General features: G+C 47.8%; 1 protein-coding gene across 6 annotated transcripts in view; it reads left to right on the forward strand.

The window, feature by feature from the left end:
* The window catches only part of AHI1 (Abelson helper integration site 1), a 203,007-nt gene that overhangs the window by 156,146 nt on the left and 21,034 nt on the right, over nt 1-25,827 (forward strand). The window contains exons 24-25 of one of the 6 annotated variants that reach the window (XR_002103750.1): nt 255-803; nt 4,517-4,527. The exons of 4 other annotated variants lie outside the window; for them this stretch is intronic. Coding sequence is in view for 1 of the 2 variants with exons in the window: in XM_019550223.1 (XP_019405768.1) it covers nt 255-278 (24 nt within the window). In the remaining variant the exon portion in view is untranslated. Of the gene's footprint in view, nt 1-254; nt 2,038-4,516; nt 4,528-25,827 lie in introns of those variants that run through there. One more of the 6 variants, XM_019550223.1, reaches the window with a different exon arrangement.

Raw genomic sequence — 25,827 nt, forward strand, 5'->3', positions numbered from 1 at the left:
CAGGGTGGCAAGTGGCAACCGCCCACAGATGCCGCCAACAATATTGGTGGTGCCTTTTTGTGGGGGGTGCATCATCACACTCAGGGGGTGCAAGTGCACCTGCATTCACCCCCTATGCGTCACACCTGAGCATTGGAGTTAGGGGGTACAGCCTCTGAATTAGAATTTCCTACACCCTAATGCTGGAGGCTAAAATGGAGAGAGGAACAATGGGGAAAAAACCCTGGTCATATCCTGTTCGCTCTCCCTTTCAGCATCCACTCTCTGCCACTGTGTGACGCTGGTTACTAGACAACATGGACATATGGTCTGACCCAGTAAATGGCAATTATTATGTTCTTAAATATATTATTAAGACTATACTATCATTAGATATTGCATATCCTTGCTGGATCACTGCATTTCATTTTAGTCATCCAATTTCAAAAGATGTTGTAGAAAGCACCACAATTCAAAGGTCTCGATTTACTTTCTCAGTGCCCTAGTGAGTGTCCAGGTATCACAACCCCCTCGCAACACTTGTTGAAATGACAACAACATATAGTAGATGGAGTTTCATTTTCATTGTGATGTTGCTGCTAGTCCAGATTTTCTTTAGCTTTGCAAGTTGTTCAATGGTGATGGCTATTCTTGTTTGAAGACCTTTGAAATGCAGAGCTTCAGAAGACTTCCACACATACCCTACATTGCACACACAACAAATTAATTTATGAAAGATCAATTCAGACAAGAAATTGGCAAATATGAATACTTGCTCAAAATCATAAGAAGAAGAAAGATGCAATGGTTTGAACATGTAACATGTTACTAACACCATCCTGCAAGGTGCTGTGGACAGATGAAGACCTAGGACAAGCTGGACCATCAGCATCAGAAACTGGGTGGGATTAAAACTGACTGATTGTACAAGGATTGCAAAAGACAGGGTAGAATGAAGGAAAGTTATTACTACATCAAAGATGCCCCAAAGGTCACTGCAGCCTTGGGACTGACTTGACTTGACTAGTAGAAAAAACAGAGGTGAATGGATGGTTAAAGGTCTGGAGAAAATTGTGAAAAAAGAAATATTGAAAAAATTAAATTATTTTGCTTAGAAAGGAGATTAAAGACTGACATTCCTATGTATCCTCTCCTAACAGAAGAATAAAATAACTTTAATTTAAAAAGTAATAATTTTGATAGAATTAAATACTGTACTTTGTTCACATAATACATAGTAAATATCTGGAACTCATTGTTATGAGATATACTTGACATTAGAAAAAAAATTATGTTTACATTACATGTGTGCATAATATAATTATGGTTAAAATATAATGGAGCTTTTTCAAAAGTTCCTAAACTATTTGAAAGCACTTGTTTTCAAGTTACTTTGGATAATGAGCCAAAAATATGAAAAATTAAACACTCCTCAACATGGGGTACAAACCACTGTACTTCAGGGCATAAGTAAATTACTAACTGGATCAAAGGGAGCTGGATAGAAACTTTCTTTTGAGCAAGTTATTCTTAAAGTGTTCATAAAGACAGACTGACCATTGGCTGATCTACTGTGGCAGTTTCTGTGCAGCAGCAAGTACATCACTATTATGCTTTCTCATCCTTCTGTTTTTTTCTTAAACTTTATAAAGAATTTAAGAAATGTATTATTTGTTAGAGATAATCAAAGAATACCAGTTATTTTGCATGGGAAATTTTAGAAAAGCCTGAATTACACAGAATTCCAGAAGTGAATGAAACCTAAAAAAGAGGACATTGAGATGAATTATTTGCTGGGTTATAATACATTTATAATGTCTGAACTCTAAAATTGTTTCATTGAACAGATAAATTACATCATTGGGACTAGCAAAGTATTTGTGACTTAGCAGCCACTATAATTCTGCAAGTATGGATCATTGTTTCAGTTTAAGATCCAGCTGTGATGATGCCTTTTCCGCAAGTACTTTCTACTTTTCACTTGGTATACACAGCATAAATTCATGCACAACCTTGTTTTTCCTGCCTTTTGAATTACTTAACTCCTGACCCACAAAATTAGGTCATAAAGATCTTTAATTACAACATACGTTTAAACTGCCGATATGCAATCCTTTAATTTTACTCCATGAGGTTTATAAAAGGTCTCTATTTTTTCAAACCAATATCAGTTTCCCTAACCAGATGAAGGAGGTTTTCCAACTCTGGAGCAGACCTACCAGGCAGGCTCCCCTGGCACTGTAGTCCCAGTGTTTCCAGTTTCATGGCTGCAGAGCAGACCTGCCAGTAGGTTCCTACAGCTTGACAGATCACTAACCCTGAGACTGACTACCAGCAATCTAGGCAGGAGTTTGTCAGAACCTGCTTCTGTATTCTGTAAAGGTTCATTGAGCCCAAGATGCTTCAAACAAAAGAGTTTAAACCACTGATGCTCCACCTTTTGGCCCACTGGCCAGATGCTGCATGTGGGGTTGATCCACAGCCCTGATCCAGCATGGGGTTTGTGCACATAGTGTGTCCACAGGTGCAATCCACCACACTGGCCTGGGTTCAACTCCACATGCTCGATCTAGCCATGGAGTGACCCAGAACCTCTACCCCACCATGCTCAGGTCTAATCTAGCACGCTGTACCTAACAATCTGGCTCATAGGATTCCCACCAAATAGTGCCACCAGATTTTTTAGCCTGATGGCACGGCCTTGTGGGCTGGATTCAGACTGTGGGCTAGAGCTTGAGCACCACTGGGTACATCTACAGGTGTACTTTTAATGCACAGTAACCAAAATTACTGCACAGTATGGGTGTATGTCTACATGTGCTACACAGTAAATATGGTGCATTGTGGTGATGTGTGTATAAATTTCCTAATTGCGTGATACAGATATCAAATTTATGCCCAATTAGTTACTGTGCAGTCTGCCTAGCCATTAGCGAGCCAGCTGGAGCCCAGGCCCCGGCTCCTGCCCCCAGCTGCAGGGTAGAAAAGCCTGCAACCATTTCATTCTGTGGAGCACACACTCCAGGAGCCTGTACTCTCTGGTGCAGTCCTTGCCCAGCCCAGTGATTCCACCAGGGGTACTGGCCCTCTTTGCAGGACCATAGTGAAGCACCTCAGCTGCACAGCTGCATCTCCCTAGCCGTGCCCAAGTCAGGGGTACTGCTGCCAACTCTCTAGGGCCATCCCTACAGGACCAGCTGCACAGGCCCAGTCAGACAATGTGTCCACCACCTCCCCCATGTCCAGCCCTGGCCCTGCCCACAGTCACCCACCTGTTCACAGCCCCAGGGTCACCAACTGGACTTAGGAGGAGATGCGTGCCCTTGTGGCACTGTGGGGTGGGGAGGATGTCCTGAGGTAGTTCACCCAGGACAGGTGCTCGAGTGTTCACATTTATGAGGCCCTAGCAGCTGGGATGTGAATGCAGGGCCACCCCCCCAGTCAGCGCAGCAGTGCCTTATGAAGGTCAAGGCCCTGCAGGCCTAGTGGGTTATTGTGACCAGCCACAACTGCCAGTCTGGTAGGGCCCCCAGGACCATGCCCTTTATGTGGGAGCTGACCCACATTTTGACACCCCAGGAGGTCACGCCCGCACCCCAGTCTGACAACTCCAGTGACTCATCACTGGGAGAGGGGACCTCAGGCCTCCAGCACCCTGCCTTGCACTTCGGCCCAGCTCCTGCACTCACTGGCAGCCCAGGGAGCCCTGGCCAGTGGCTGCCTCAGCTGCAGCCCCTCTCCACAGCGGCCTATGAGGAGCAGCCAGCCACACCACCACTGGCTGCCAGCAGCACTAGCTTCTCCGAGGGAGGAGACCCTGGCTGGGTGCCAGCTCCCAACGCACTGTAGGCTGTAGACACTGGGCACAGCCGGATGCCGCCTGGCATGGCAAGCCCCATGCCAAGCTGCCAGCTTCTCCAGCCCTGGACCTATGGTAAGTCCTACACTGGGGGGTGGGCCCTGCCATGCCCAGTCCACACCCCTGCCTCTGACCCCGGCCCCAACCCCAGCCTTGCTCTGCCTAGCCTCATTCCCTTGCCCCCAGGTTCCCTCCTACAGCACACAGGGAGGTGGGACACAGGTCAGAACTTTACTGAGCAGGCTGTGTCCCTGTGGCTGGGTGGGCACAGGCCTCTCACACGCTGAAATACACATCAACCCTGGTGGTGATCTCCTTGGCAGCCGGGGACAGGGATGTGTAGCACTGCAACAGGTTTCCCTCCACGTGGTGGCAGACATTGTGGGGCAACTGGACTTGCCCCCCACACTGTCATATCCAGGAATGTAGGTGCCCAGGGCACCATCAGGATCAGCAAGCAGCAGGGCACTGTAGCTGGGGCAGTCCTCCACCTGCACAAACAGCCCATTGTTTACTGCCTGTGGCACACATAGCAGGGACACACGTGGGGCAGCGGTGGCGCAGCAAGGGGGGTGCCTCCCCTGAGACACGCCCTGATGGAGGGCAGGGGCACAGACAGCCCCTTATCCCCATTGTCCTGGAGCCCCACACACCCTAAGCCCAGGGGCTAGGTGGCAGCAAAGCCCAGCGGTGAGCCTGCGAAAGCAGAGGCATGGGCCAGTGGGGGCTAGAGCTGCCAGTCTGGCCTGGCCTGGCCCGCCCTGGGAAGACAGCAGGGGAGGCAGACAGCCCACTAGTGGGCCCCAGGCAGTAAGCACAGACAGGGCGCTCAGGCAGCATCCCCCTGGGCCCAGGCCTGCCCAGCCAGCTTACCATGGTCCCTGGGCTCCTAAACTCTGCTGCCCTCTGATCTGAGGCCAGGCAGCACAGGCCCCCTAGAGCACAGCATCTTATCTCTCAAACATTGCAAATTTTCACAAAAGCTTTATATCTCTTGCTGCTTCAGGGTCAATATCTGGACATGGGGAGAGGCTTGAGGGGCCCTCAGGACCTCTGCTGCAGAGGCCTGCAGGACCTCTACTGCAGAGTCACGGCCACCTAGCACTGGAGCCACCCAGAGATGCCAGCAACACCACCACCACATCCTTCATAGATTTCACAGATTTCATAGACATTAGGACTGGAAGGGACCTCGCAAGATCATCGGGTCCAGCCCCCTGCCCAAGGAGCAGGCAGTCAGCAGGGATCAAATGCTCCTAGCAGGATAGGCATCCAAATGTTTCTTAAAGAAATCCAGAGTAGGTGCTGCACCGCCTCTGGGGAGAGTTTATTCCAGGCCCTGGGAGCTTGGACAGTAAAGAAGTTTTTCCTTATGTCCAGCCTAAAACAGTTTTCCAAGACTTTGTAACCATTGGATCTAGTCTTCCCATGGGCTGCTCTGGTGAACAGACTTTTTCCCAGTTCCCGGTGCACACCCTTTATATACTTATAGGCTGCCACCAAGTCACCCCTGAGCCTACACTTGTTTAGGTCAAAGTGTGCCATGTTTCTCAGCCTCTTCTCATAAGGCCTGCCCTCTTGTCTTCCAGTCATTCACGTGGCTCTCCTCTGGACTCTCAAGCTTCTCCACATTCTTTCTGAATTGTGGAGCCCAGAAATGGACACAGTGTTCCAGCTGTGATTTCACCAAGGCTGAGTGAAGTGGTAGGATGACCTCCTGGGTCTTGTTTGAGATGCATCGGAAGATGCATGCCAGAATTTTGTTTACTTTGCTGGCTATGTCATCGCATTGGTGGCTCATGTTCATCTTTTGGTCAGTCATGACCCCCAAGTCTTTTTTGGATGCGGTGTTAGCTAGCATAGCACTGCCAAGCCTGTAAGTGTGGTGGGGGTTCTTTCTCCCAATGTGGAGCAGCTTGCATTTTTCAGCGTTGAATGTCATCTGGTTTTGATCTGCCCACCAAGCCTGTTGAGTTCTGCCTGGATTGCCCACCTATCCTCTGGGGTGGCTGCACTTCCCCGTAGTTTGGTGTCACCAGCAAACTTAACCAGTCTGCTAGTAACACCTGAGTCCAGGTCATTTATAAACACATTGAAGAGTGCAGGTCCAAGAACAAAGTCCTGGGGGACGCCACTGGTTACACTGTGCCAAGTTGACTTGGTTCCATCAACTGTCACTCTTCTGGGTCCATCCACAGAGCCAGTTCCCCAGACCATGAAATTGTTTAGGCTGCAAGGCCCCAATTTTTCCATGAGGACATCATGGGACACCGGGTCAAAAGCTTTCTTGAAGTCCAAGAATATGATATCCACCTCTTCTCCTTTGTCCTGGTGATGCGTCACCTGGTCATAGAAGGAGATCAGGTTATTCAGACAAGATCTACCCACCTTGAAGCCATGTTGGTTATCTCTCAAAATATTACCTTCTGTTAGGATGTTGGTAATAGTTTCCTTAATGATTCTTTCCAGGATCTTTCCAGGGATTGAAGTCAAACTAATTGGCCTGTAGTTCCCTGACTGGACCCGCTTGGTCCAGCAGCTGGTGGTGGCTGTGTAGGGGTGGGTGGCAAACCAGCGGGCATGGCAGGCAGAGACCCTCACCTAAGGGACTGCCCAGAAGGAGGTGCAGCTCTGGGCATATGCAGAGCAAGGGGCTGAGCTGGTAATCTTGGAGTGGCAGTGTGTTGCGCTGCTGGAGCAGCAGATTGCTGCCCAAGGCTTCCCAGCAGAGGCTGCACCCGCGCTCCTCAGCACCTGATCCCCCACCCTGGCCCCACAGGGCCCCTGGGTCCTGTCTGCCGCCCTGCAGCAGGGCCCCAGCAGCATCATCAAGGAGCTGATGCAGTGCCTGCCAGCTGTAGGCATCCTTGGGCTCTGCAGCAGCCCCTGGACCCATGGTGGCATTTCCTGTGGCCAGGGTGCTGGCCACCTGCCACCAGGCCTCCACCCTGGGTGGCCCCACCCCTGAGCCCCTTGCAGATGGACTTAGGGATGAGTCAGACACCTGAAGTGTCTTTGCAGTTTGGGGAATGGGTTTTTTATAATTGGTGGGTGTGGAGGGTGGTGGAGGGTTACTGTGTAGTGGGCAGGGGAGAGGGGGCTGTGTTTGTTGAGGTGGAAGGGAGGGATGGGGTGGTTTTGTTCCATGAATAAAGTTTGTACTATTTGACCTATGTGTGTATCCTGGAGTGGTGCTGGGGATGGGCAAGGGGTCAGGGTGTGTGGGCAGTGGGGCAGGTGGGCTGGAGCAGGAAGCACAGGAGGAGTGGGTCAGCCAGAACTTCCCCCTACTGGTACTCTGGGCCTGGCTGGCAGGTGCACGGCTGCCCTAGGGCCTGGTAGGGGGAGGGGTGAAGTGGGGCCAGCAGAGCCAGCACCATGGCCTACAGCAGTGCTTGCCAGGGGCAGAGGTGGCATGAGGAAGCAAGGTAGGTATGTTACTGCCATGTTCTGGCCCTGTGCTGGGCACGTGGCTCCCAAGCAGAAGAGGGTTTGGGCAGGGTTGTGCAGGTAGGAATGAGCCCTTAAGATGGCTGCCACATGCGAGCAGCTGCCTCTGGCTTCAGCATGGCTGCCAAAAACTGGCAGCCATGTGGCCGGGGGCTGGAGCTCCCCTCAATGGCCACGGGCACATGGAAGGCTGTTCTGACTTGGGACTAAATTTAGTCCAAGATTGCCTGTACATTTAAGACACCAGCCTATTGCTGCTTACTGCATAGTAAATTTAATGCATCGCAAACGCACATGTAGACATGCCCACTGTGTTAGACTCTAAAATGTTCATCAGAAATTTTCTGACTAGTTCTATTTCAGAGTTCTGTTGTTATAAGAACTTCTGAGCTTGTCCTGTAGTTTGGGGGTTGCCTACTAAATGTTCTCTCTATGTTAATATTATTTTGGAAGAGAAATTATATAGGTTCGGCTAAAGCCTAGAATTGGAACTTTTTATGCAGCACTGGTACTTTTTCTGCATCTAGGTCATCCTTATTTCTTCTGGCTACTTCAGAGGGAAGGTCAGAATGCTCTGAACCAGTGGGACTCAACTTTTTGGCAGGCATGCCACAAATTAGCCCCCATGAGTGCCACTATGATCCCTTTGTCTTACCCTATCTGCTGCTCAGCTTTGTGCTCTCTGCCTGATCTGAGGCTCTGCTTTCTGCTTCCTGCCCTACATGCCACTTTGCTGCCTGTCCTCTCCCTGGTCTGCTGTATGCAATAGACAGGCTGCCTATGCCACTTGTGCTGCAAATTGGCCGCCCCATCTCTGATCAATGCCTAGCCTGTGGCTTTGGGGGGTGGGGGTTAGTGGTTTTTGCTGGGAAGTGAGAGATGCAGATTCAAATCTCTGCACAAGGGGGTTCCTAGAACCTTGTTCTGGGACAGGGGTGGGCAAAATGCGGCCCATGGGCTGGATGTGGCCCGCCAGGCCATTCTATCCAGCCTGCGGGTCCCCTAAAAAATTTAGAAAATGAATATATATCTGCCCCTGGTTGCCTGTCATGTGGCCCTCAATGGCTTGCCCAAACTCAGTAAGCAGCCCTCTGCCCAAAATAATTGCCCGCCCCTGTTCTAGAAAGGCCCTGTGGAGGTGCCCAAACCATTAAGTTATTGGGTTAAAAGAGAAAGGACTTTTTACCCTCTTCCTCCATCTTTCAATTTGTTCCTCGCTTATTTTACTTTTGGGAGTGAATTGGAGAAGGTATGAAAGAGGTGCTGGAGGGGAAAACAAAATGCAACAAAAACCCTCTGTGAGAGGCTTGGGTAGCAGTAATGACATCGTGCTGCTGCTTTCCTCATTCACTTGTGGGATCATAGAATCCAAAATGTGCAGAAGTACTAAAATTTGCATTTTCCTGGCTATGTTAAGTACTACAAAGGCACATAAAGACAAACTGGGATTTAGCCGTAAATATCGCCCTGCTAGATTCTGCTCACATTCCTGAAAAACTTTAGGGAAACATAGGTCCTTTCTCCTTTTTGTGACTTAGCTTTGAGGCTAAGATGAAGGCATATTACAAAAGTTAGCATGTTAACAGTTTTTCAGGGTGGAGTACCATCATACTAAGGGGCCTAATTGCCATTTTGACATCTAATAAGTGAAAGAGTATCTGTTGTTTGAGAACAGTTTCCATTTAGTTCAAAGGATGGACAGATTGGAGATAGAATTGGAGGAAAAGAACTTCATACAGTGTTTATAAATGAGTGTTCTCAATGAGTTTAAAGGGGAAAAGAAGAAGGGAGTTGGGATAGCATTGGGCGAAACAAGTGGAATAAAGGATGAGGACTTAATAATGAGAGCTATTAAAACATGCTTGCATTTTGTGGGGAAAGAGTAAAATTAGAGAACATGACTGGGTGAGTGTTGGTCTGGGGAGGAGATAAGGAAACAAGATGGGATTATCTTCATAATCTTTAAACAGATCAGAAAAGTTCAAATTGATTGGAAATGTAATTTATATTTTGCAAGTTAAATGATTTACTCATTTTGCTTGCCCAGGAGTTTTCAACTTTTCTATTTGCCACTTCAAACCTGTGTCTTTAGTGCTTCAGTTCATAATCATTTGTATTTGCATCCAAGCATTTGAGTCTTGCCATGACTCAGATGCTGTTTGAGTCATGGCAAGAAAGTGCATCTGGTTTTAAATGGGAATGGTGTTATGAAAATGATATGAAAAGTTAAAGATTGTATGAAACTGATAAGCACTTGCTGTAAGTGGTTCATATCTAAAGATCCCTGCAGTCTGATCTGTACCATCTTTTTTAGAGCATAACACACTGAATTGGAGAAGGTCTGAAAGAGGCACTGGAGGTGAAAACAAAATGCAAAAAAAACCCCTCTGTGAGAGGCTTGGGTAGCAGTAATAACATCATGCTGCTTCTTTCCTCACTCACTTGTCCCCTGTATCCTAACAGCCTCTTATTAAACAGAGCTGAGATATTCTAATGCAGATCTTCTACAGGCCTATAACAATATAATATATGCCTTTGTGCCATAACCTGTGTTACAAGTCCTGTGTGTGACCATAAACTGCATCCGACTGGTGGGCCTAGTGGCCACATAGTGGAGCTACCCATGGTGGGATAGCTCCTATAAAATATCACAATGTTGTAACCTCCAGAGTAAGCTGCATATAGGGCACCTCAAAAACCTAGTCCCCACTGCTTTGTGGTTAATCCTTCTTTGGAGAAAGGCTAAGGGACATCACTGTGATAGAAATGTGCCCTTGCTGAGGCATTAGGCACTCAGCAACAGTTCTTATCTGTTGCTCTCTGGCAGAAGCTACAACCTTTGAGGCACTGAACAGAGTCCTCCATGATCTTACCTAGGCATATGCATCAAATGTCTTGGTGAATAGACTTCTTATATGTACACCATGATGTAAACTAGAGGATCGACAGTTGCCTACTACTATATTACAGGAAGACTGAGAAAATCTACGGAAATCCCATTTTACTTCAACCAAATGTATCTTGTCTTCTTGTCTGTTGAATGATAAATGATATGACTTTCATAGATAGGAAGACTAATAAACATCAACTTAAGTTGGTACTTGACAATCTTGTATTTTCATTGGTTGCTCATGCCTTTTCAGGCAAAACTCACCTAGATGCTTAGGTGAGTTTCTTTTCTCAGTCCCCCATCTTTCTGTGTTCAGAGTACTTTGGTTTTCTAGGGATCCAAAACTGAGCTGGCAGTCACAGATTTAGCTTTCATAGTGAATCATAGAAAATGAGGGTTGGAAGGGACCTCGGGAGGTCATCTAGTCCAACCCCCTGCTCAAAGTAGGATCATCCCAAACTAGATCATCCCAGCCAGGGGTTTGTCAAGCTGCACATTAGAAACTTCCAAAGATAGAGATTCCACCACTTCCCTAAGTAACTTGTTCCAGTGCTTTACCATCTTCCTAGTTTGCGACACTGCCCCGGCTCTGGAGCAAGCTGCCCCCATAACAAGATCCCAGCAGCTCCAGAGCAGTCCCTTGCCCTCTTCTGCTGCACACCCTGCCAGTGCAGCTGAGGCTGGTCTACATGGCAAACCCAGCCTTGAGCTTTCACAGCACAGGGGTGGCTGGGAAATGGAGTCCACTGCCAACTGGATCTGGCCCATGGGTTAGGCTTTGTCCATCCCTGGTCTAGCTCCATCCCCTTTGGAACCACCCTTCAGGTAGTTAAATCCAATTTAATTTTTACTTGATCATATACAAATATGATTCATGTTTTTAATTTGGGGCAAATTGCATCCCAAGGAAGGAAGGCAGAAGAAAAGAAGACTTCACAAGATTCCTCTAAGAGTTCTTTACCAATAATCTGTTCAATGGGAGAGGTTTCTGAAGGGGACAAGAATAGGGAAGAGCAAAACCGTATTAGTAGGATGTGATTTCATGGCACACCTCTTACCGTTATTCATACAGTGTTTTCCCATTTCTGCCTGGCCCAAGGGAGGGAGATTATGTTGCCATGGAGAGTTACTATTTACCATAAAGTATATATTTATTGGAGCAGGAATTTGAATTCAGGTATCAATTTCCCCCAAGTGAATTCTTTTACCTCTAGGCTAAAGAATGGTTCTTGCATTATATGGTCCAGTGAATCTTTATGCAGTGCACAGAATAAAACAGCTTCCAAAGGAAGGACTGAGTGCCCAGTCCTAGAATAGCCTATGAATCATCTCAAGGCAGTCCCTCTTGGGCAATACAGGCTTGAATCTATCCCAAGTAGGTGCGGGAATTAAACCCAACTTCATTCTGGATGAATTTTCTAGCCACTGAGCTTTTTGTATACAGATAAGGCATGCAGCACCACACCTTGTTTAGCTAATTGGGAAGAAAAATAGAGCAGGAATTGGTGCTGCAATTAAATGTGTAGACACCTAACTCTAGAAAAAGGTTCTAGAGCCCAGAATAAGAGTCCTAGGGTGTTTTCATACATGCATCAGAAGTGTGTGTGAGAGTAGGGGATGGTGCTTTAATTATTGCAGCTCCAAGAGCCACTCTCATGTATCAGTGTCTCCATGATTCAAAATGGTGGTGAGGGCACTTTATCTAAAGCTCATGGGGCAAGCTTTAGTAAAAGCACCCCTGCCACCATTTTGAAACAGGGATGCTGAGTCATGAGACATGTATGCTGGCTGGAGTGTGGTAACTACGCTGTAATTACAGCACATGGGAGCAGCCTCCCGGCTTATGTATTGGCTCCAGAGAGGAGAGGAGAGGAAGCCTGCTTGCCATTCAGCAAGTTGGCTTTGTAAATCCTATTCTGAAGCACCAAACTCTTCCTGTCCATTGTAGGCACCTAACACAGGGCTATGTATTTGACTGTGGTGGTCCAGTGCCTAACTATTTATGTGTATTTAGCCCTTAATTTATCTTTCTTTACTTCAGCGTTCTCATGTTCAACATTGGGACAGTTTGGTTATCACCAAAAGGGCTGTCAGGACAAATAAACTGAAAAACGTTAAAGCATGTGGGAACTTGGAATATAAATTTTTATGGAAGTGTAAACTATATATTCTTTGTTGCTAATTTTTCATCATATTAAACATAAAGAATAAGTCTGTGCCACAGCAGCAGTGTGTCCTGGTACAAGTGCCCTCACTGTCATGCTTCAAACCCAGGAGGTTACTCTGAACCTGTTCTTGAGACCTCCATTTCCCATGTGTTTGAGAACGGGCCCTTCGGACAACTCTAGGGTAAGCTCATTATCAGACCCCCAGGTTCAAAGACGCAAGGGAGCACTTATGTTAGAACACCCCGAGACAATGGTGTAGACACATTCACAGCAATCCTCCTTTATTTCCTAGCAAACAAATGGTAGCATGATAAAATTAAAAAGCAAAGCAAAGAGAAAAAGTACTCACACCAATCAATAAATAAACACTTAGCACTAGTTGGCTGTCCTATTGTCCCTCTATCAAAAAGCACCTTATTAAATAGGCATGAAACCATAGGTTGAGAAACAGTGGTAAAACAAGCAAGATTGCTACCTGTAGTATATGGTGTTGGTTCAAAGATGCATATTAGCAACCTATGCTATCATTCCTTTAAATAAACCAACCCCACTAATTGTAAATTACTATTTAACTTCTGGAGTCTGGATTGTGTGAAAATACTGGGATCACTGTGTCTCACTTGATTTCAAGTTAGGGAAAAATATTTCAGTGCTCTATAAAGAATGAAAGCAAGCTTTCTTATAAGTTGGAGCGCTACCTCTTCCCCAAGGTGTCAATACAATTCCTACTATAAGAGCCTGGGTTTTTATATTTATAATATCACTGTTCTTAAATATCAGAGAATTTGAATTCAGATTTTCTGAGGTTGATTTCTGCTTCCTGTTTTTGGTGTATGTTTGTTTGTTTGTTTTCCAGCAAAAACAGTATCAGCTATTTCTGAGAATGAAAGTAGGGAAAAGATATCATGTTGCCCCTGTTAAAAATTTAGGCTTTTCTTTGAAGAGCTGTAGCACCCTAACGCTTTGAATTAAAAGCTTGAAGTCTGGCAAGCAAGTGACCTTTGTGACCAAGATACATCCTCGGTTACATCATATAAAAATCTGCCTGAATATTGCTAAGTTACAGGTCTTTAAAATTAATTTAACCCATTCTCACAATCTCTAGGAAGTAGAGACTTTTCAGAAATTAATAGTTAAAACAAGGGTGGGTAAAATACGGTCTGCAGGCCAGATGTGGCTCACCAGTTGATTGTATCCAGCCCGCAGCTGCCTCCACAGTGCTCCACATTGGGCCAAGCCCTTCCCGCTCCTGTCTAGGGTAGCCCACATGTTCGCACCCACCCTGTGCTCACCAACAGTACTGCCCTGCCCCAGCCAGCACACACAGCTTCCCGAAGAGCTGCTCTCACTGCTGCTGCAGCTGCCCAGGTACTGCTCGGCTTCCCCGCCTCCAGCAGTTCCTCCTCTTGCCCATACTGTGTTGCTGCAGGCAGAAGGTAGCACAGGGAAGCAACAGCAGCTGGGAGGACATGTACCAGGCACCATATGCCCAGCCAAGCAAGAGGGAGCTGCAGCTAGGTGGCTCCTGCCCCAGTGCATGGGGCTCCAACTCCATATTCTGCTCTCCACCCACTCCATCTTCCTGGCATGATGAGCAGCCACCTGTGGGCAGCTAAGTGCATGGAAGGCAGCTGGGAGCTGGAGCCCCATGCACTGGGGCAGGAGCTGACTGGCTGCAGTTTCCCCCTCACCACCTGGCTGGGCATGTGGTACCTGGCACATGCCCCCATGGCCACTGCCACTTTCCCGCACTAGCTGCTGCATGGAGCAGTGCAGCAGGAGCAGGAAGAGGAGGAGCTGCCAAAGGCAGGGAGAGCTGAGCAGTACCCAGGTGGCCGCTTTGTAGCTGTGCATGCTGGATGGGGCTGGCGACAGGGCAGTGCCATCAGTAGGCATGAGATAGGTGTGGATGGGACCGCAGCATGGGCTGCCCTAGGCAGGAGCGCAGCAAAGACTGCCCTGGGCAGGAGCACAGCACAGGCTGGCCCGGGCAGGGGCGAGCAGGACTCGACCCCATGTGGAGCGCCCCGGGGGCAGCCACAGACCGGATGATGGGGAAGGCGGACAGCACCTGCACGTGTACTGTACTGCCTGGGCAAGCTCTGCTGCACGTTCCCCCTGCCACCCTGCCCCCAGCCAGCTCCTGGGATCTAGTGCACAGGCAGCCCCTCAACACATGTGCACACCCTCACCCCCACATGCACACCTGCACAGCCCCCCACCATTCCCTCCACACACACTTGCACACCTCCCCATCATCCGGCCACATTCCCACATACACAGTGTACAGAAATAAGACTTTATTTTGTGCTATTATGCAATCACCTCAACATACACTACTCAAAAAAACTTAAATAGGGACAAAAATTATTTTTTTGAAATAAAATTAAAATATGTTATAGTAAGTGTTTGATTTTTAGTATATGATTGGGGGGGTTATCTATAATTGTTAAAATTATATTCTTCTGAAAGATTTTGTGTGTGCAGCCCTGGAGAGGTCACCAGGACTCATTAAGGGGCCCACCAATTAAGGCTCACCCCGAGTTAAAATCTCTGAAGACTTAATCCTCACAGACCATACATTAATCCTCACTGAGCCTTCCTCAGTGTGTAATGCTGACCAGATTGTGCATACGCCATCTTCACAGGGCAGTTGAGCATGCTGCAGCACAGGGCCATGGCATCTTAGGACTTTCACAAATGCTGTTCCACCCTGCTCAGAGACAGATTGGACTTGGAAACTGGAACCAAAGCAAAAAACAGATGGGTTTATCCCAGGCCTGATGATAGTCCTGGGCTTTGACTCTCATCAAACGGAACAGGGCAGGGGGTAGAAATGATGATAGGACACAACACAGTCATTTCCACATACTGCTTGAATGGTAATTAACTCTAATTATGCAGATTGTCCTGAGGCAACTTGTTAGTTCAGATACTTCACAGGTACTTAACAGAGAACAATTGGGCCTGTCCAGGATAAAAGGCTTTGCCCTGGGGTAAAGCTGGCCTGTTTTTTTAGCCTGAGAAGGCTGAATCTCATTTTCCTGTACTCTCAATGAACCTTGCATTTCCTTGCTGGTACCTAGACAGCGCAGAGGAATAACTTACATGATTGAATGTGGAAGGTGAGGGGACCTCGGATTTTGAAAAACGGGGGTGTAGGTGACGTAGCGCATCATCACATAAAATACAAAAAATATTTTATCAAGTTAAAGAGAAGCTGGATTTATTAATGTGATAGGGGCCCAGTGCTCTATTACTCAGTTTATGATCAAACCAAAAACCAATATAACTTCCCTGGAATGTGTACTAATTTGCTTGTTTACTGAGTTTAAAAAACACAAAAAACTGGGCAAACGTAGTCCACAGACTAACTGTTTTATTAGTCCTCTAGTCATTATAGTCAAATGTATATCTCTTATTCAGATTTGTAAAACAAAATCTAGTCTTCAGCACTTCCCTGTCAATCATTTCCACACCGGAGTTACTGTTCAGGTGTACTGTCAGGTGTACTAGTATTACCACACCTGAGTTAAGATTTTAACTAAAATTAAAAACAGTTTTCTCTTCTGTAAAATAGAAAAGAATTGTTACCAGGACTAGCTAACAGATGGCAAAATTGCAGAAGAAAATATAGCTTAATTAAAAGAACATCAAGAACCTTAAAAAAGAGAGAGAGAGTCCTTAACACCTGTGGAATGAGCAATTAGGGGTCAGGTCTAGCATAATGAGCCTTGAAGTCTATTGACTCCCTCCACACTACCTGAATAGAAATGCTGCTGCCTCTCTGGGGCAGTTGGTTTTAAAGTCTGGAGGTGGAGCAGGATTCAAAAGGCATACAATTTTGGCATTGCCCTCCTCCCCTTCCCCTCCCAGAGATGCCCCTGATGTGGAGACAACAAAACCCATGCTAGGACAGAGCATGAAAGAAGATTGAGATGAGGATTCCCGTGAGCTTTGCATTGGTATTGGTAGGGGAGAGAGAAAGTAGGAGTTGCACTTCAGGTGGTTGGCTTGGAAGCTGGTGGATATACTGACTAGGATAGTCTTCCCTCCAGAGTTTTGAATGAGCTCAAGATTTCTGAGTCTCACCATTCCTTTGCTGTAAGCAAGGCAAAGGAGGACTCTCCTCCCCATCGAGTGATGTTCCACATGGAGGATAACCATCCCATATGGCTGTTAGTTACTACTTAGCTCTAGGTGCAAAAGGCTATGTGGCACATCTGATACTTCCAGTTCTGTTTTTGAATGATGTGGGTGTCAATATATTGACATCTAATGGAATTTCTATCGTTTTATTAGCTTTGTTCTGTATAATCTATCTCTCAGCCATGTGTATGAGTACATGTGTAGACGCTTTCTCTCTCTTTCTCTTAAAAGAGTATTATTAAGGTTGCAAAATCAAGCAGTTGAAAGTTAGAAAACCTGAACTGAGACTGCCTGAGCAGCTGTAATGTGCACTACAGACCACCACCTTTTACAATATATTCTTTAATTAAATGGTCCAATGTTTTCCACAGGACCCTTTCTTCAGGATGGGCACAGGATGGCCTGCTTTGGGAGTGAATCAGGATTGTGCTCTGAAGGAGCCTGTTTCCTCCAGAGCCCCTGCTTCATTTTTACAGTATTTAAAGGTGTGGAGAGAATGAGGCAGGTAATTGCTGTCACAGTTTAATGTTGCCCTCAAGAATTGACATCTGTTCCTGCATCTTCCAGAGAGTTCCTGTGTGAAGCTAATCATGTTGAAGAAATGCACCTCTGAAAAGTTTGATTTAACTAACTGTGTGCTGAGACCCTGAGGGCTCACAAATGCACCTGAAGTCATCAGTAGTTGGGTCTGAATATATGAAATAGTATATCATGATCAGTAGTTTGACAAATTAGATGTTAGATGTTTCAAATGTGGCCCTAAAATTTAGAGGACACTTTTTACATTCAGTTGTTCTGTATCATAATTCTTCTTTTCTAAAATGAGATAATACCAATCCCAGAGGAGTTTGGTAGAGATAAATTAAATTGTTTGTGAAGCCCTCAGATGCTATAGTTATGAGTGTCATAGAAAATCCAACAAGGAAATGATTAATTCTGTCTTTAGAACAGAGTCCGAACAGTTGCAGTCTGAGGTCATACCTTGAGCAGTGAAGATAAAATATTGGATAGCTGCTGATCAGCTGAACTTTGTCCCTCCTGTGTACTGCAGGAGGCAAGATCCTGCGAGAAAAAAAAATATCGATCTTGTAATTAAAAGGTGTGTCATAATGCATCCATGGATGGCTGATGAATCAAGGCTTTACCCACAGCTTAAGTTCTGGCACTGCCTGATACTTCCTGAGCTTCTAGTACTTGATTTTGCAACCTTAATAAGGTTCTTGTTACAGTAGGCTTTCTGTGTGTAACTTTTATACACAACTTAATGCCAGGTTGTATGATTTAGATGTATTTAATTAATATTTTTGAAAGAAAACTAAAAATGATCTTGCTGGGATTGGTTGTGATAGCACAGTAGGCTTTAGTTGATTTCTGATTCTTTTGCTTTCATTTCTAGAAAAAGAATAAATTACTCCTTTAGAAATTAGTCTGTGCCTCCTGTGCTCAGCCTATAACTGTTACACAAATTGTTTTCTCAGGGCGCTATTACAGGTAGTTAGAGCAGACTGATTCAAAGCAGCCACATGTTAAGGCTTAATGCTGTCTCACTTGCCACCAGAGGGCCTTTTCTGGGGTAAGGAAGGAGTGGGGGGGGGGGCACATCGGGATCATGTAGCTGGGAGGGAGAGAAAGCAGCACTGTGTCTTCCCTCTCCCCCTTCCTGCCCCTGTGGCAACAGGAATTGGAGCTGCAGGTGGGAAGTAAGACATCTTCTGAAAACTTCAGTGTTTGAAGTGAGTAGGGGGAAGGGACAGAGAAAAGAGTAGAGAGGTTAAAAAAAAAAGAATAAAGAACCAAAGGCCTGTAGGTGTGTCAGTGAATTAGAGTTGGGTTAGGGCTTGCAGGGAGTCCTGAGACAAGCTCAGGTGGCTGGCTTCATGCTAGCCATCTGCAATGAGTCCTTCTGAACTGGACCACAGGGATCTTGGAAAAACTGAGCTTAATTGAAGTTTTCCCATGCCTACCCATGTTCTCCCCTAGTTAGGCAAGCTGGGAAGGGGCACAACTTTCCTTCGAGGCCCCCCTCAGTCCGATTCTGGGGGAGGGAATGGGAGGGAAGCATATCTACCCAGTTAACCAGCAGGCCTCCCTGGGCTCCACGCTTTTGCCATGTTTGATACTAGGCAGCTCTTCCCAGGAACATGGGAGGTTGGGAAGGGAAGCCATAGCCCCTCACCCCAAATTCTCATGGCTAGGAGAGACTGCCGAGATGTGGTGAAAGTCTTAGCCCTCTCAGAGGAGGGTCATGTTCTTGGCATCTTGCCTAGGGGCCCAGATCAGGTCTCCTGGTGTCCTTGGAGCTGGCAGTGTAATGCCAGGGGGGCTGGGATAATACTCACTGGCGGCAGATGGGACTTGGCTTGGGACCAGTACCAACCCCTGGCCAGTAGAACTTGTAAGGTTGGAAAGCTGGTGTGGGGCAGAAGGGCTGGGAAAGGTGAATGCTGAGATGCTGAATAACTCCAAATTGGTTGCTTTATCTCCCTAGAGTAGACTAACAGTATAGCTTAAGCTGGGTAGAACAACTCAATGATAACCCTCACCTGATGTGGCATGACTTCAAGATGCTTAAAAGGTACTTAGCACAGTTTAACTCCCTTTAATGTATGGGCAGTCCCATTTTAAGTGTCTTTACAATCATTTAGAGTGAATTTATAACACTGGCCTTGGTCCATTCCATCTAAATTATTTCTGATTCCACATGCATTCAACTGATCCAGGATTGCTCCACCAATGGTGGATGAATCTGAGTATGTTTGTCTTTTCCATTAGCTATGACTGTTTCTGTTTCTTTTCAGTCACTGCCACGATGCAATTCTAGCAGTAGCTATATTCTTTCATTCCCCTTTCTGTTGTTCTTTTCCATGCAGTTTTGGATCTTCCTCTTTCTCTTGTTCCTTCCTCTCCTCTACCAATTTGTTTCTACCTTACAAGTTCATTCTATGTATGTGGCCCTGCCATCTCTCACTTCACTCTTCTATTTTTTTCAGGCGAAAATATCCATATAGTACTCCTCAGGACAGTTGTTATGACATTTCTTTAACTTACTAGCCAATTGCTGGTCATGAATGATAGAGCATTTCAGGGAGAGCTTACATGCCCTTTGGGGCTGGCCATGTAAACCAGGGGTGGGCAGTTATTTTGGGCAGAGGGTCACTTACCAAGGTTTGGGGCTGCATGGGTAGCTCCGCTGTCTTGTCGTCACTGTCTTGCAACTGGAAATTCTGCCCTCTAACCCCTGACCTTTGCCACCAGAAGTCCATCCCCTTGCCCCCAGAAGTATTCATTTCAGCAAGGGGTCATGCCATCTTGGAACCAGAAAAATACCAAATTATATTCTAAGAAGGAAACACCTACAGCATTCATTAATTTGATTTCAGAAAATATTATGTCCTGATTTACATGCATTTGTGTAGTGCACATAGAGGTGATTGCATAAAAGTTTAAACGAAGTTTTACTCCTGTATATTGTGGGGGGTGGGTATAGGTTTGTGGGTATGTGGGGTGAGGGAGCATGTGGATATGTGGGATGTGGGTGGGTATGGGCTTTGTGAGGGGGTAGGGTGCCTGGGCTTTGTGAGGGGGTAGGGTGCCTGGGCTTTGTGAGGGGGTGTGGATGTGGGGGTCTACATATATGTTAGTATGAAGGGAGTCTGTGCATGTGTATGGTGGGGTGTGTGTGTGGGACTCATCCTATGAACACACACCCACCCACTCTGCCCCAGGTGCACACCCACAGCCACCCTCCCACTCTGCCCCTGGCTGCATATCCACAGCCACCCACCTACTCTTCCATTGACAGCACAACCACACCCACTCTGCCCCTGGCTGCACAACAGGCTGCACAACACCCATACCCTCCCACCCAATCTTCCCCTGGCTGTACAATGATGCCCACCTTCCCACTCTGCCCTTGGCTCCATAACTGTGTCCACCCACCCACCCACTTGGCCCATCTGCACACCCACACTCACCGATCCACTCTGCCCCGGTTCCACCACTGCACCCACCCACTCACTTTGCCCCTGGCTCCACAACTGCACCCACCCACCCACTCTCCCCCTCACTGTACAACCACACCCTCCCACTCTGCTTCTGGGTGCACGCCCACACTAGTGTTCCCTGTAAGCTGCATGGTGTGCGCGGCCACTCAGGCATGCTCATGCCTCACTGCCAGGTATGCCTGCATGGCCACACACACCACACAGCTTAGAGGGAACACTGACCCACACCCGCCCTCCCACTCTGCCTCTGGCTGCAAACCCACACCCACCCAAGCATTCTGCCCCTGCCTGCACACACATACCCACCCACTTTGCCCCTGCCTCCACATACACACACACACACACACACACACACACACACACTGCTTCTGGCTCCACAGCCACACCCACCCGTTCTGCCCCTGCCTGCACATACTCACCCACCCACCACCCACTCTGCCCCTGGCTGCATACCCAGACCCACCCACCCACTCTGCACCTGCCTGCACACACAACACACACACATACCCACACCACACACAATCCCATGACATACACACAAACCAGACCCAAACACACCCTACTGGGGTGATCCATGCTCCCCACTCCTCCAACACAGCCAGGCCACATGGTGCTGACATTGCTGGCAGGCAGGGAGTACAATTGCTGGGGGTGGGGTGAGCTGGGCTGCTCAGTCCTACTGAGGCTCCTCCTGGGTCCTACTGCCCCTGTCTGTCAGCTTTGACAGGAGCCAGGGCAAGTCAATACAGCATGAAAGCCTAAGGGCTCCCTCCACCTCCAGTTCTCTGCCTGAGGGGGTGGAGCCATGCAGACAGTTGCCACCCACCCTCTCCGGGGCACATGCATAATTGGCCTCCAGCATTACAGACAGACAGGCACATAGATGGAAGTACTAAGACTTTTATTATATTAGAATATAAGGTCTTAAATGTTATCTTCCCGCTATTAGGCCAGATGAGTATACACTTTTCATATTATGGTTATATATTTGAGCATTTGGTTTTCTTAAGGTTGCTGCAGCTGAGACCTCATCAATATAGAAAGTCTTTATGGCTAGAGACAGACATTCAGAAAGCCAGAGCCTAAATCAATTCAATTTTTGCAGGTTAGTTTAAGCTGCCTAGGTTAAACTGATTTGCAACTGTGCAGACATTTCCTTTGGACTGAGGAAATACTGGCATATGCCTGCAGTTGCTCAGGTCAGGAGCTGGGGGGCTCTAGAGTATGCCCTTGGCTGCAGGGAAGCTGTGCTGGGGGAGAGGTATGTAGCCAGCTCGGGCAGTAGCCTTGGCTGAACTGCCCAGAGAGGGGTTTAAGTTCCCCCCTCCCTGTCCCACCAGCAGGGACTCGAGCCAGGTCTACCAGGCACTCTTCCCTCGCTGTTGCAATGGTGGGGCTGGCTGTGGCCAGACACTAGCTGGGCCCCTAAAGCAGAGGCGGCAGGGACAGGGCTTATTCCCCACTCTAACTCCACTGCCCCTGGGGGACTGCAGTAGGATTGGACTGCAGCCAGGTCCTCCCATCCCAACCACTGCTGCCACTCACTCCCTGCATGAGGCAAATGGCAGAATAAGACCCCCCACCACTCCGCCAGACACCAAAGGGAGGCAGAATAACCTCCCTTCCTGCCTCCCACCTCTGGCCGCACCCCTGCCCCACTGCTGCCCTGAGGGGGCAAGGCTCTTCATGGTGGCAGCAGTCCCTTTCATGGTATCAGGGAGCACGAGCCTCTTCCCAGCAGAAGCCACACTGCGGGACAGGCAGAGCTGAGGCAGACTGTGCGCAGCAGCACTGGGGATCGGAGGGGGCCAGAGCCACCCCCCCCCCAGTGGCCACCACTGCAGTGGTCCACAGCAGCTTTCCCCACCCCACAGCATGACCCCCTGCTGGGAAGAGGCTCACCTAAGGGAGCGACCAAGATGGGGGTGGTAGCCCCCCACTTGCCGTTCCAGCAGCTGGGTGAGGGCAGGGCCAGAGGCCAGCCAGCCAGGCCCCTTAGGTGGGCAGGGAGTGGAGTTATTCCCCCTCTGCCCCTGGGGTGCTGCAGCAGGGTCTTCCTGCCCCAGCCATCACCACTATCGCTCACTCTGTGCCCGAGGCAAGCAACGGAGTAAACCCCCTCAGATGTCCCTTCCCTCTGGTGTCTGGCTGAGGGGGCTTATTCCACCACTTGCCCTAGGCACAGAACGAGTGGTGGCAGTGGCAGGCAGACCCCGCTGTGGGTAGGTAGCTCTGCCCACTGTAGCTCTGCCCAACCTGCAGCATGGCCCCCTGCTGGGAAGAGGCTCATGCTCCCCAACACCATGACAGGGGCTGCTGCCCCCATCAAGAGCTCTGCCCTGTCACCACTGCAGCGCAGCCAGAGGTTGGCCAACAGGGCCCCTTAGGCAAGGGGCAGGGAGGGGGATTATTCCCCCTTCCTCCAGCGTCAGGCAGAGGAGGCAGCAGGGAGTTTATTCTGCTGCTTGCCCCAAGCATGGAGCAAGCAACAGTGGCAGCAGTCAGGGCAGGCAGACCCAGCTGCAGTCTCCTGGGGTCAGTGGAGGTGGAGGGGGGAATTACTGGTGTTTGGCCATGCCCAGCCCAGCTGCTGCAGCCACAAGGGGGCAACAGCTGGCAGACACAGCTTGGGTCCCTGCTGGTGGGATAGGGAGGGGGGAATTAAACCCCTCTCTGACCAATTCAGCCAAGGCTACTGCCCAGGCTGGCCATACTCCTGTCACTGTACCAGCCAGCATGGAGAAGTACAATTCTGTGTTAGAGGGATGGGAGGGTGGGGGAAAACCCTACCCATATACAAAAAGACCCTGACTCCCTGACACCTTGGGCATGACAAACTTGACTTCACTGCCCTGTTTATAGTATAGTAACAGTGTTGTATTTGCCTGTGTTTCAATCATTTGGAAAAAACAACAGTTTTTGGTATAAGTTTGCAATTTGCTATAGTATAGTCTCATGAAGTTCTACTATATCATAATCCACCTTATAAAACTAGGTTTTTTGTTTTGTTTTGTTTTGTTTTTTTTAACTTCACTATCAGTAGAGTTAGGGAGAGATTTTGTTGTTAAAGATTCTTTTAAAAATATTAAGCCAGTATGGAAGTTGAATCATAGAACCATAGAACCGGAAGGGGCCTGTAAGAACATCAAGTCCAGTCCCCTGTCGTGGGCAGGAAGTTATTGGGCTCAGACAAAGTTGACAATGTGCCTGTCCAGCCTCATCTTGAACACCTCCAAGGAGGGTGACTGCACCACGTCTGCTGGGAGTGTGTTCCAGATTCTGGTGACCCTTACAGAGAAAAGTTTTTTCTTGTGTCTAGCCTGACTTTACCCTCTATTAGTTTATGCCCATTGGTCTTCATTCCCCACTAAGGTGCTTTCCTGAAGGGTTGCTCCCCTAGTTCTTGATGTTAACCCCTGACATGCTTAAAGGGATTTGGTAACTTGAGAAACTTGAAAGTAATAACCTTGGCTTACCTCTGACCGCAAGGAAAAAGAGTGTGAAAAGGAAAGAAATAAACCTCAAGAGAATTATGAATTTTGAAGAAAGTGGTAATCATTTAGAGCTGCACAGCCTTGAATGCAGTCAATTGTAGTTAGTTATCAAAGGGTGAAAACATGTTTCCTTCTTTTGTTTCCTTCTAAATGGTATGTGCTATTAATATAGATTTTGCGTGTTAATTTAACACAAGCAGTTTTTTTCATTCACAGCCAATATTCTGTATGCTAACAGTATCTGCACATTATATTTTCTAATGGCTCCCATTAGCAGTGTGCTTTTTTTAATTTCATGGCCATTAGGGGGGCCAACAGTTCTACTACGGTTTTGGTCAATGGTAAAATTGTCATTGGCTCTTAGGGTACCTATACACAAGAATGGAGGCTGCTCTGACTTGCTGTAATTCCAACACAGACTTGATCAATTAATCAAGTCTGCTGGAGCGTGGTAATTACTGCCATCCAGCCAGCTTCTGTGTCTCATGTATCAATGTTCCCATGCTTCAAAATGGCAGCAGGGGCACGTAATCTAAATCTCAACAAACAAGCTTTCGATAAAGCACCCACACTCCCGTTTTGAAGCACAGGGATGCTGATACACAGGACGTTCTGGGCACTTTAATTACAGTGGCTCTTAGAATGGCACTCAGTGACAGAGCTGGGATGGACACCAAGGGACAGACCACAACACTGCATGCAATATGCGTGAGTGGGGAGCAGAAACAGTGCCCCACCTGACACTCTCAATGGATTTTTCTTTTTGTATTTTCATTATCCCTGAGGCCGGAGAGTGGCCACAAAGTACACGTCGGGGCTGAGGGGACTCCAGGCAAAGGACACTTAAAACCTATTAGGTAGCCCAGGGGCCAGAATGCCCACGGTCCCCAACAGTAAGTAGGACCACCAGGCTCGGCACAGGCATCTTAGGCCAAGCGAAGAAGAAAGGGACCTGTATGCAGTAAGCAGCTTGCAGCCAGACACCATGATCATATCGCTGCACTCATAACCCATATCGGGATCATGCCACTAGGCCTGGCACACGATGTGCTCAGACAGGCCAACATTGAGGTGAATCCAGCTGGTTGGCACATGGAAGCAGTGTAGGGGAGGTGGAGCCCCAGGAACATCTGCTGACAACACCCCCTAGCAAGTCACATTTTTGAGGGAACCTCCCCCTTTCAGACAGAACATCTAGACATCGCAGGTGAGTATCAGGGGCTTCCCTGGAGAGATGGTGCATGATCAGTAAAGGTGCCTAAGAGAAACCAGAGACGGGATAAGCGTAACGATCCTGAGCTGCACGGGAACAGCTACACGAAGCCCAATGGGTACAAAGTTATTTAGCATCTGTGCTTTGGTTTCTCTGGCTTTAAAACATGGGTAGAAATGCTTGACTGGGGAATTATATGCCTTAACTGTTTCATAGTTCATAGTTTAATAGTTTCTAGGGTCGAAAATGACCTTAGTAGATCATCTGGTCCAATTCCCTGCCATGGCAGGAAAGATTACTGGGGTCAAATGACCCCAGCAAGGTGTTCATCTAACCTCCCCTAAAGACCCCCAGGGTAGGAGCCAGCACCACCTCTCTTGGAAGTTGGTTCCAGATCCTAGCTGCCCTGACCGTAAAATAGCACCTCCTGGTATCTAGCCTAAATCTTCCCTTTACCAGCTTGTGACCATTATTCCTGGTCACTCCTGGCAGTGCTTGGGGGAACAGGGACTTCCACAGTGCCTGCTGATCCCCCCGACTAGTTTGTAACAGGCCACTAGATCCCCCCTCAGCCTTCTCTTGTGGAGGCTGAACAGGTTCAGGTCCCGTAGCCTCTCCACG

Source organism: Crocodylus porosus, unplaced genomic scaffold, assembly GCF_001723895.1.
Source record: "Crocodylus porosus isolate Cpor-Errol unplaced genomic scaffold, CroPor_comp1, whole genome shotgun sequence".
Lineage (NCBI taxonomy): Eukaryota > Metazoa > Chordata > Crocodylia > Crocodylidae > Crocodylus > Crocodylus porosus.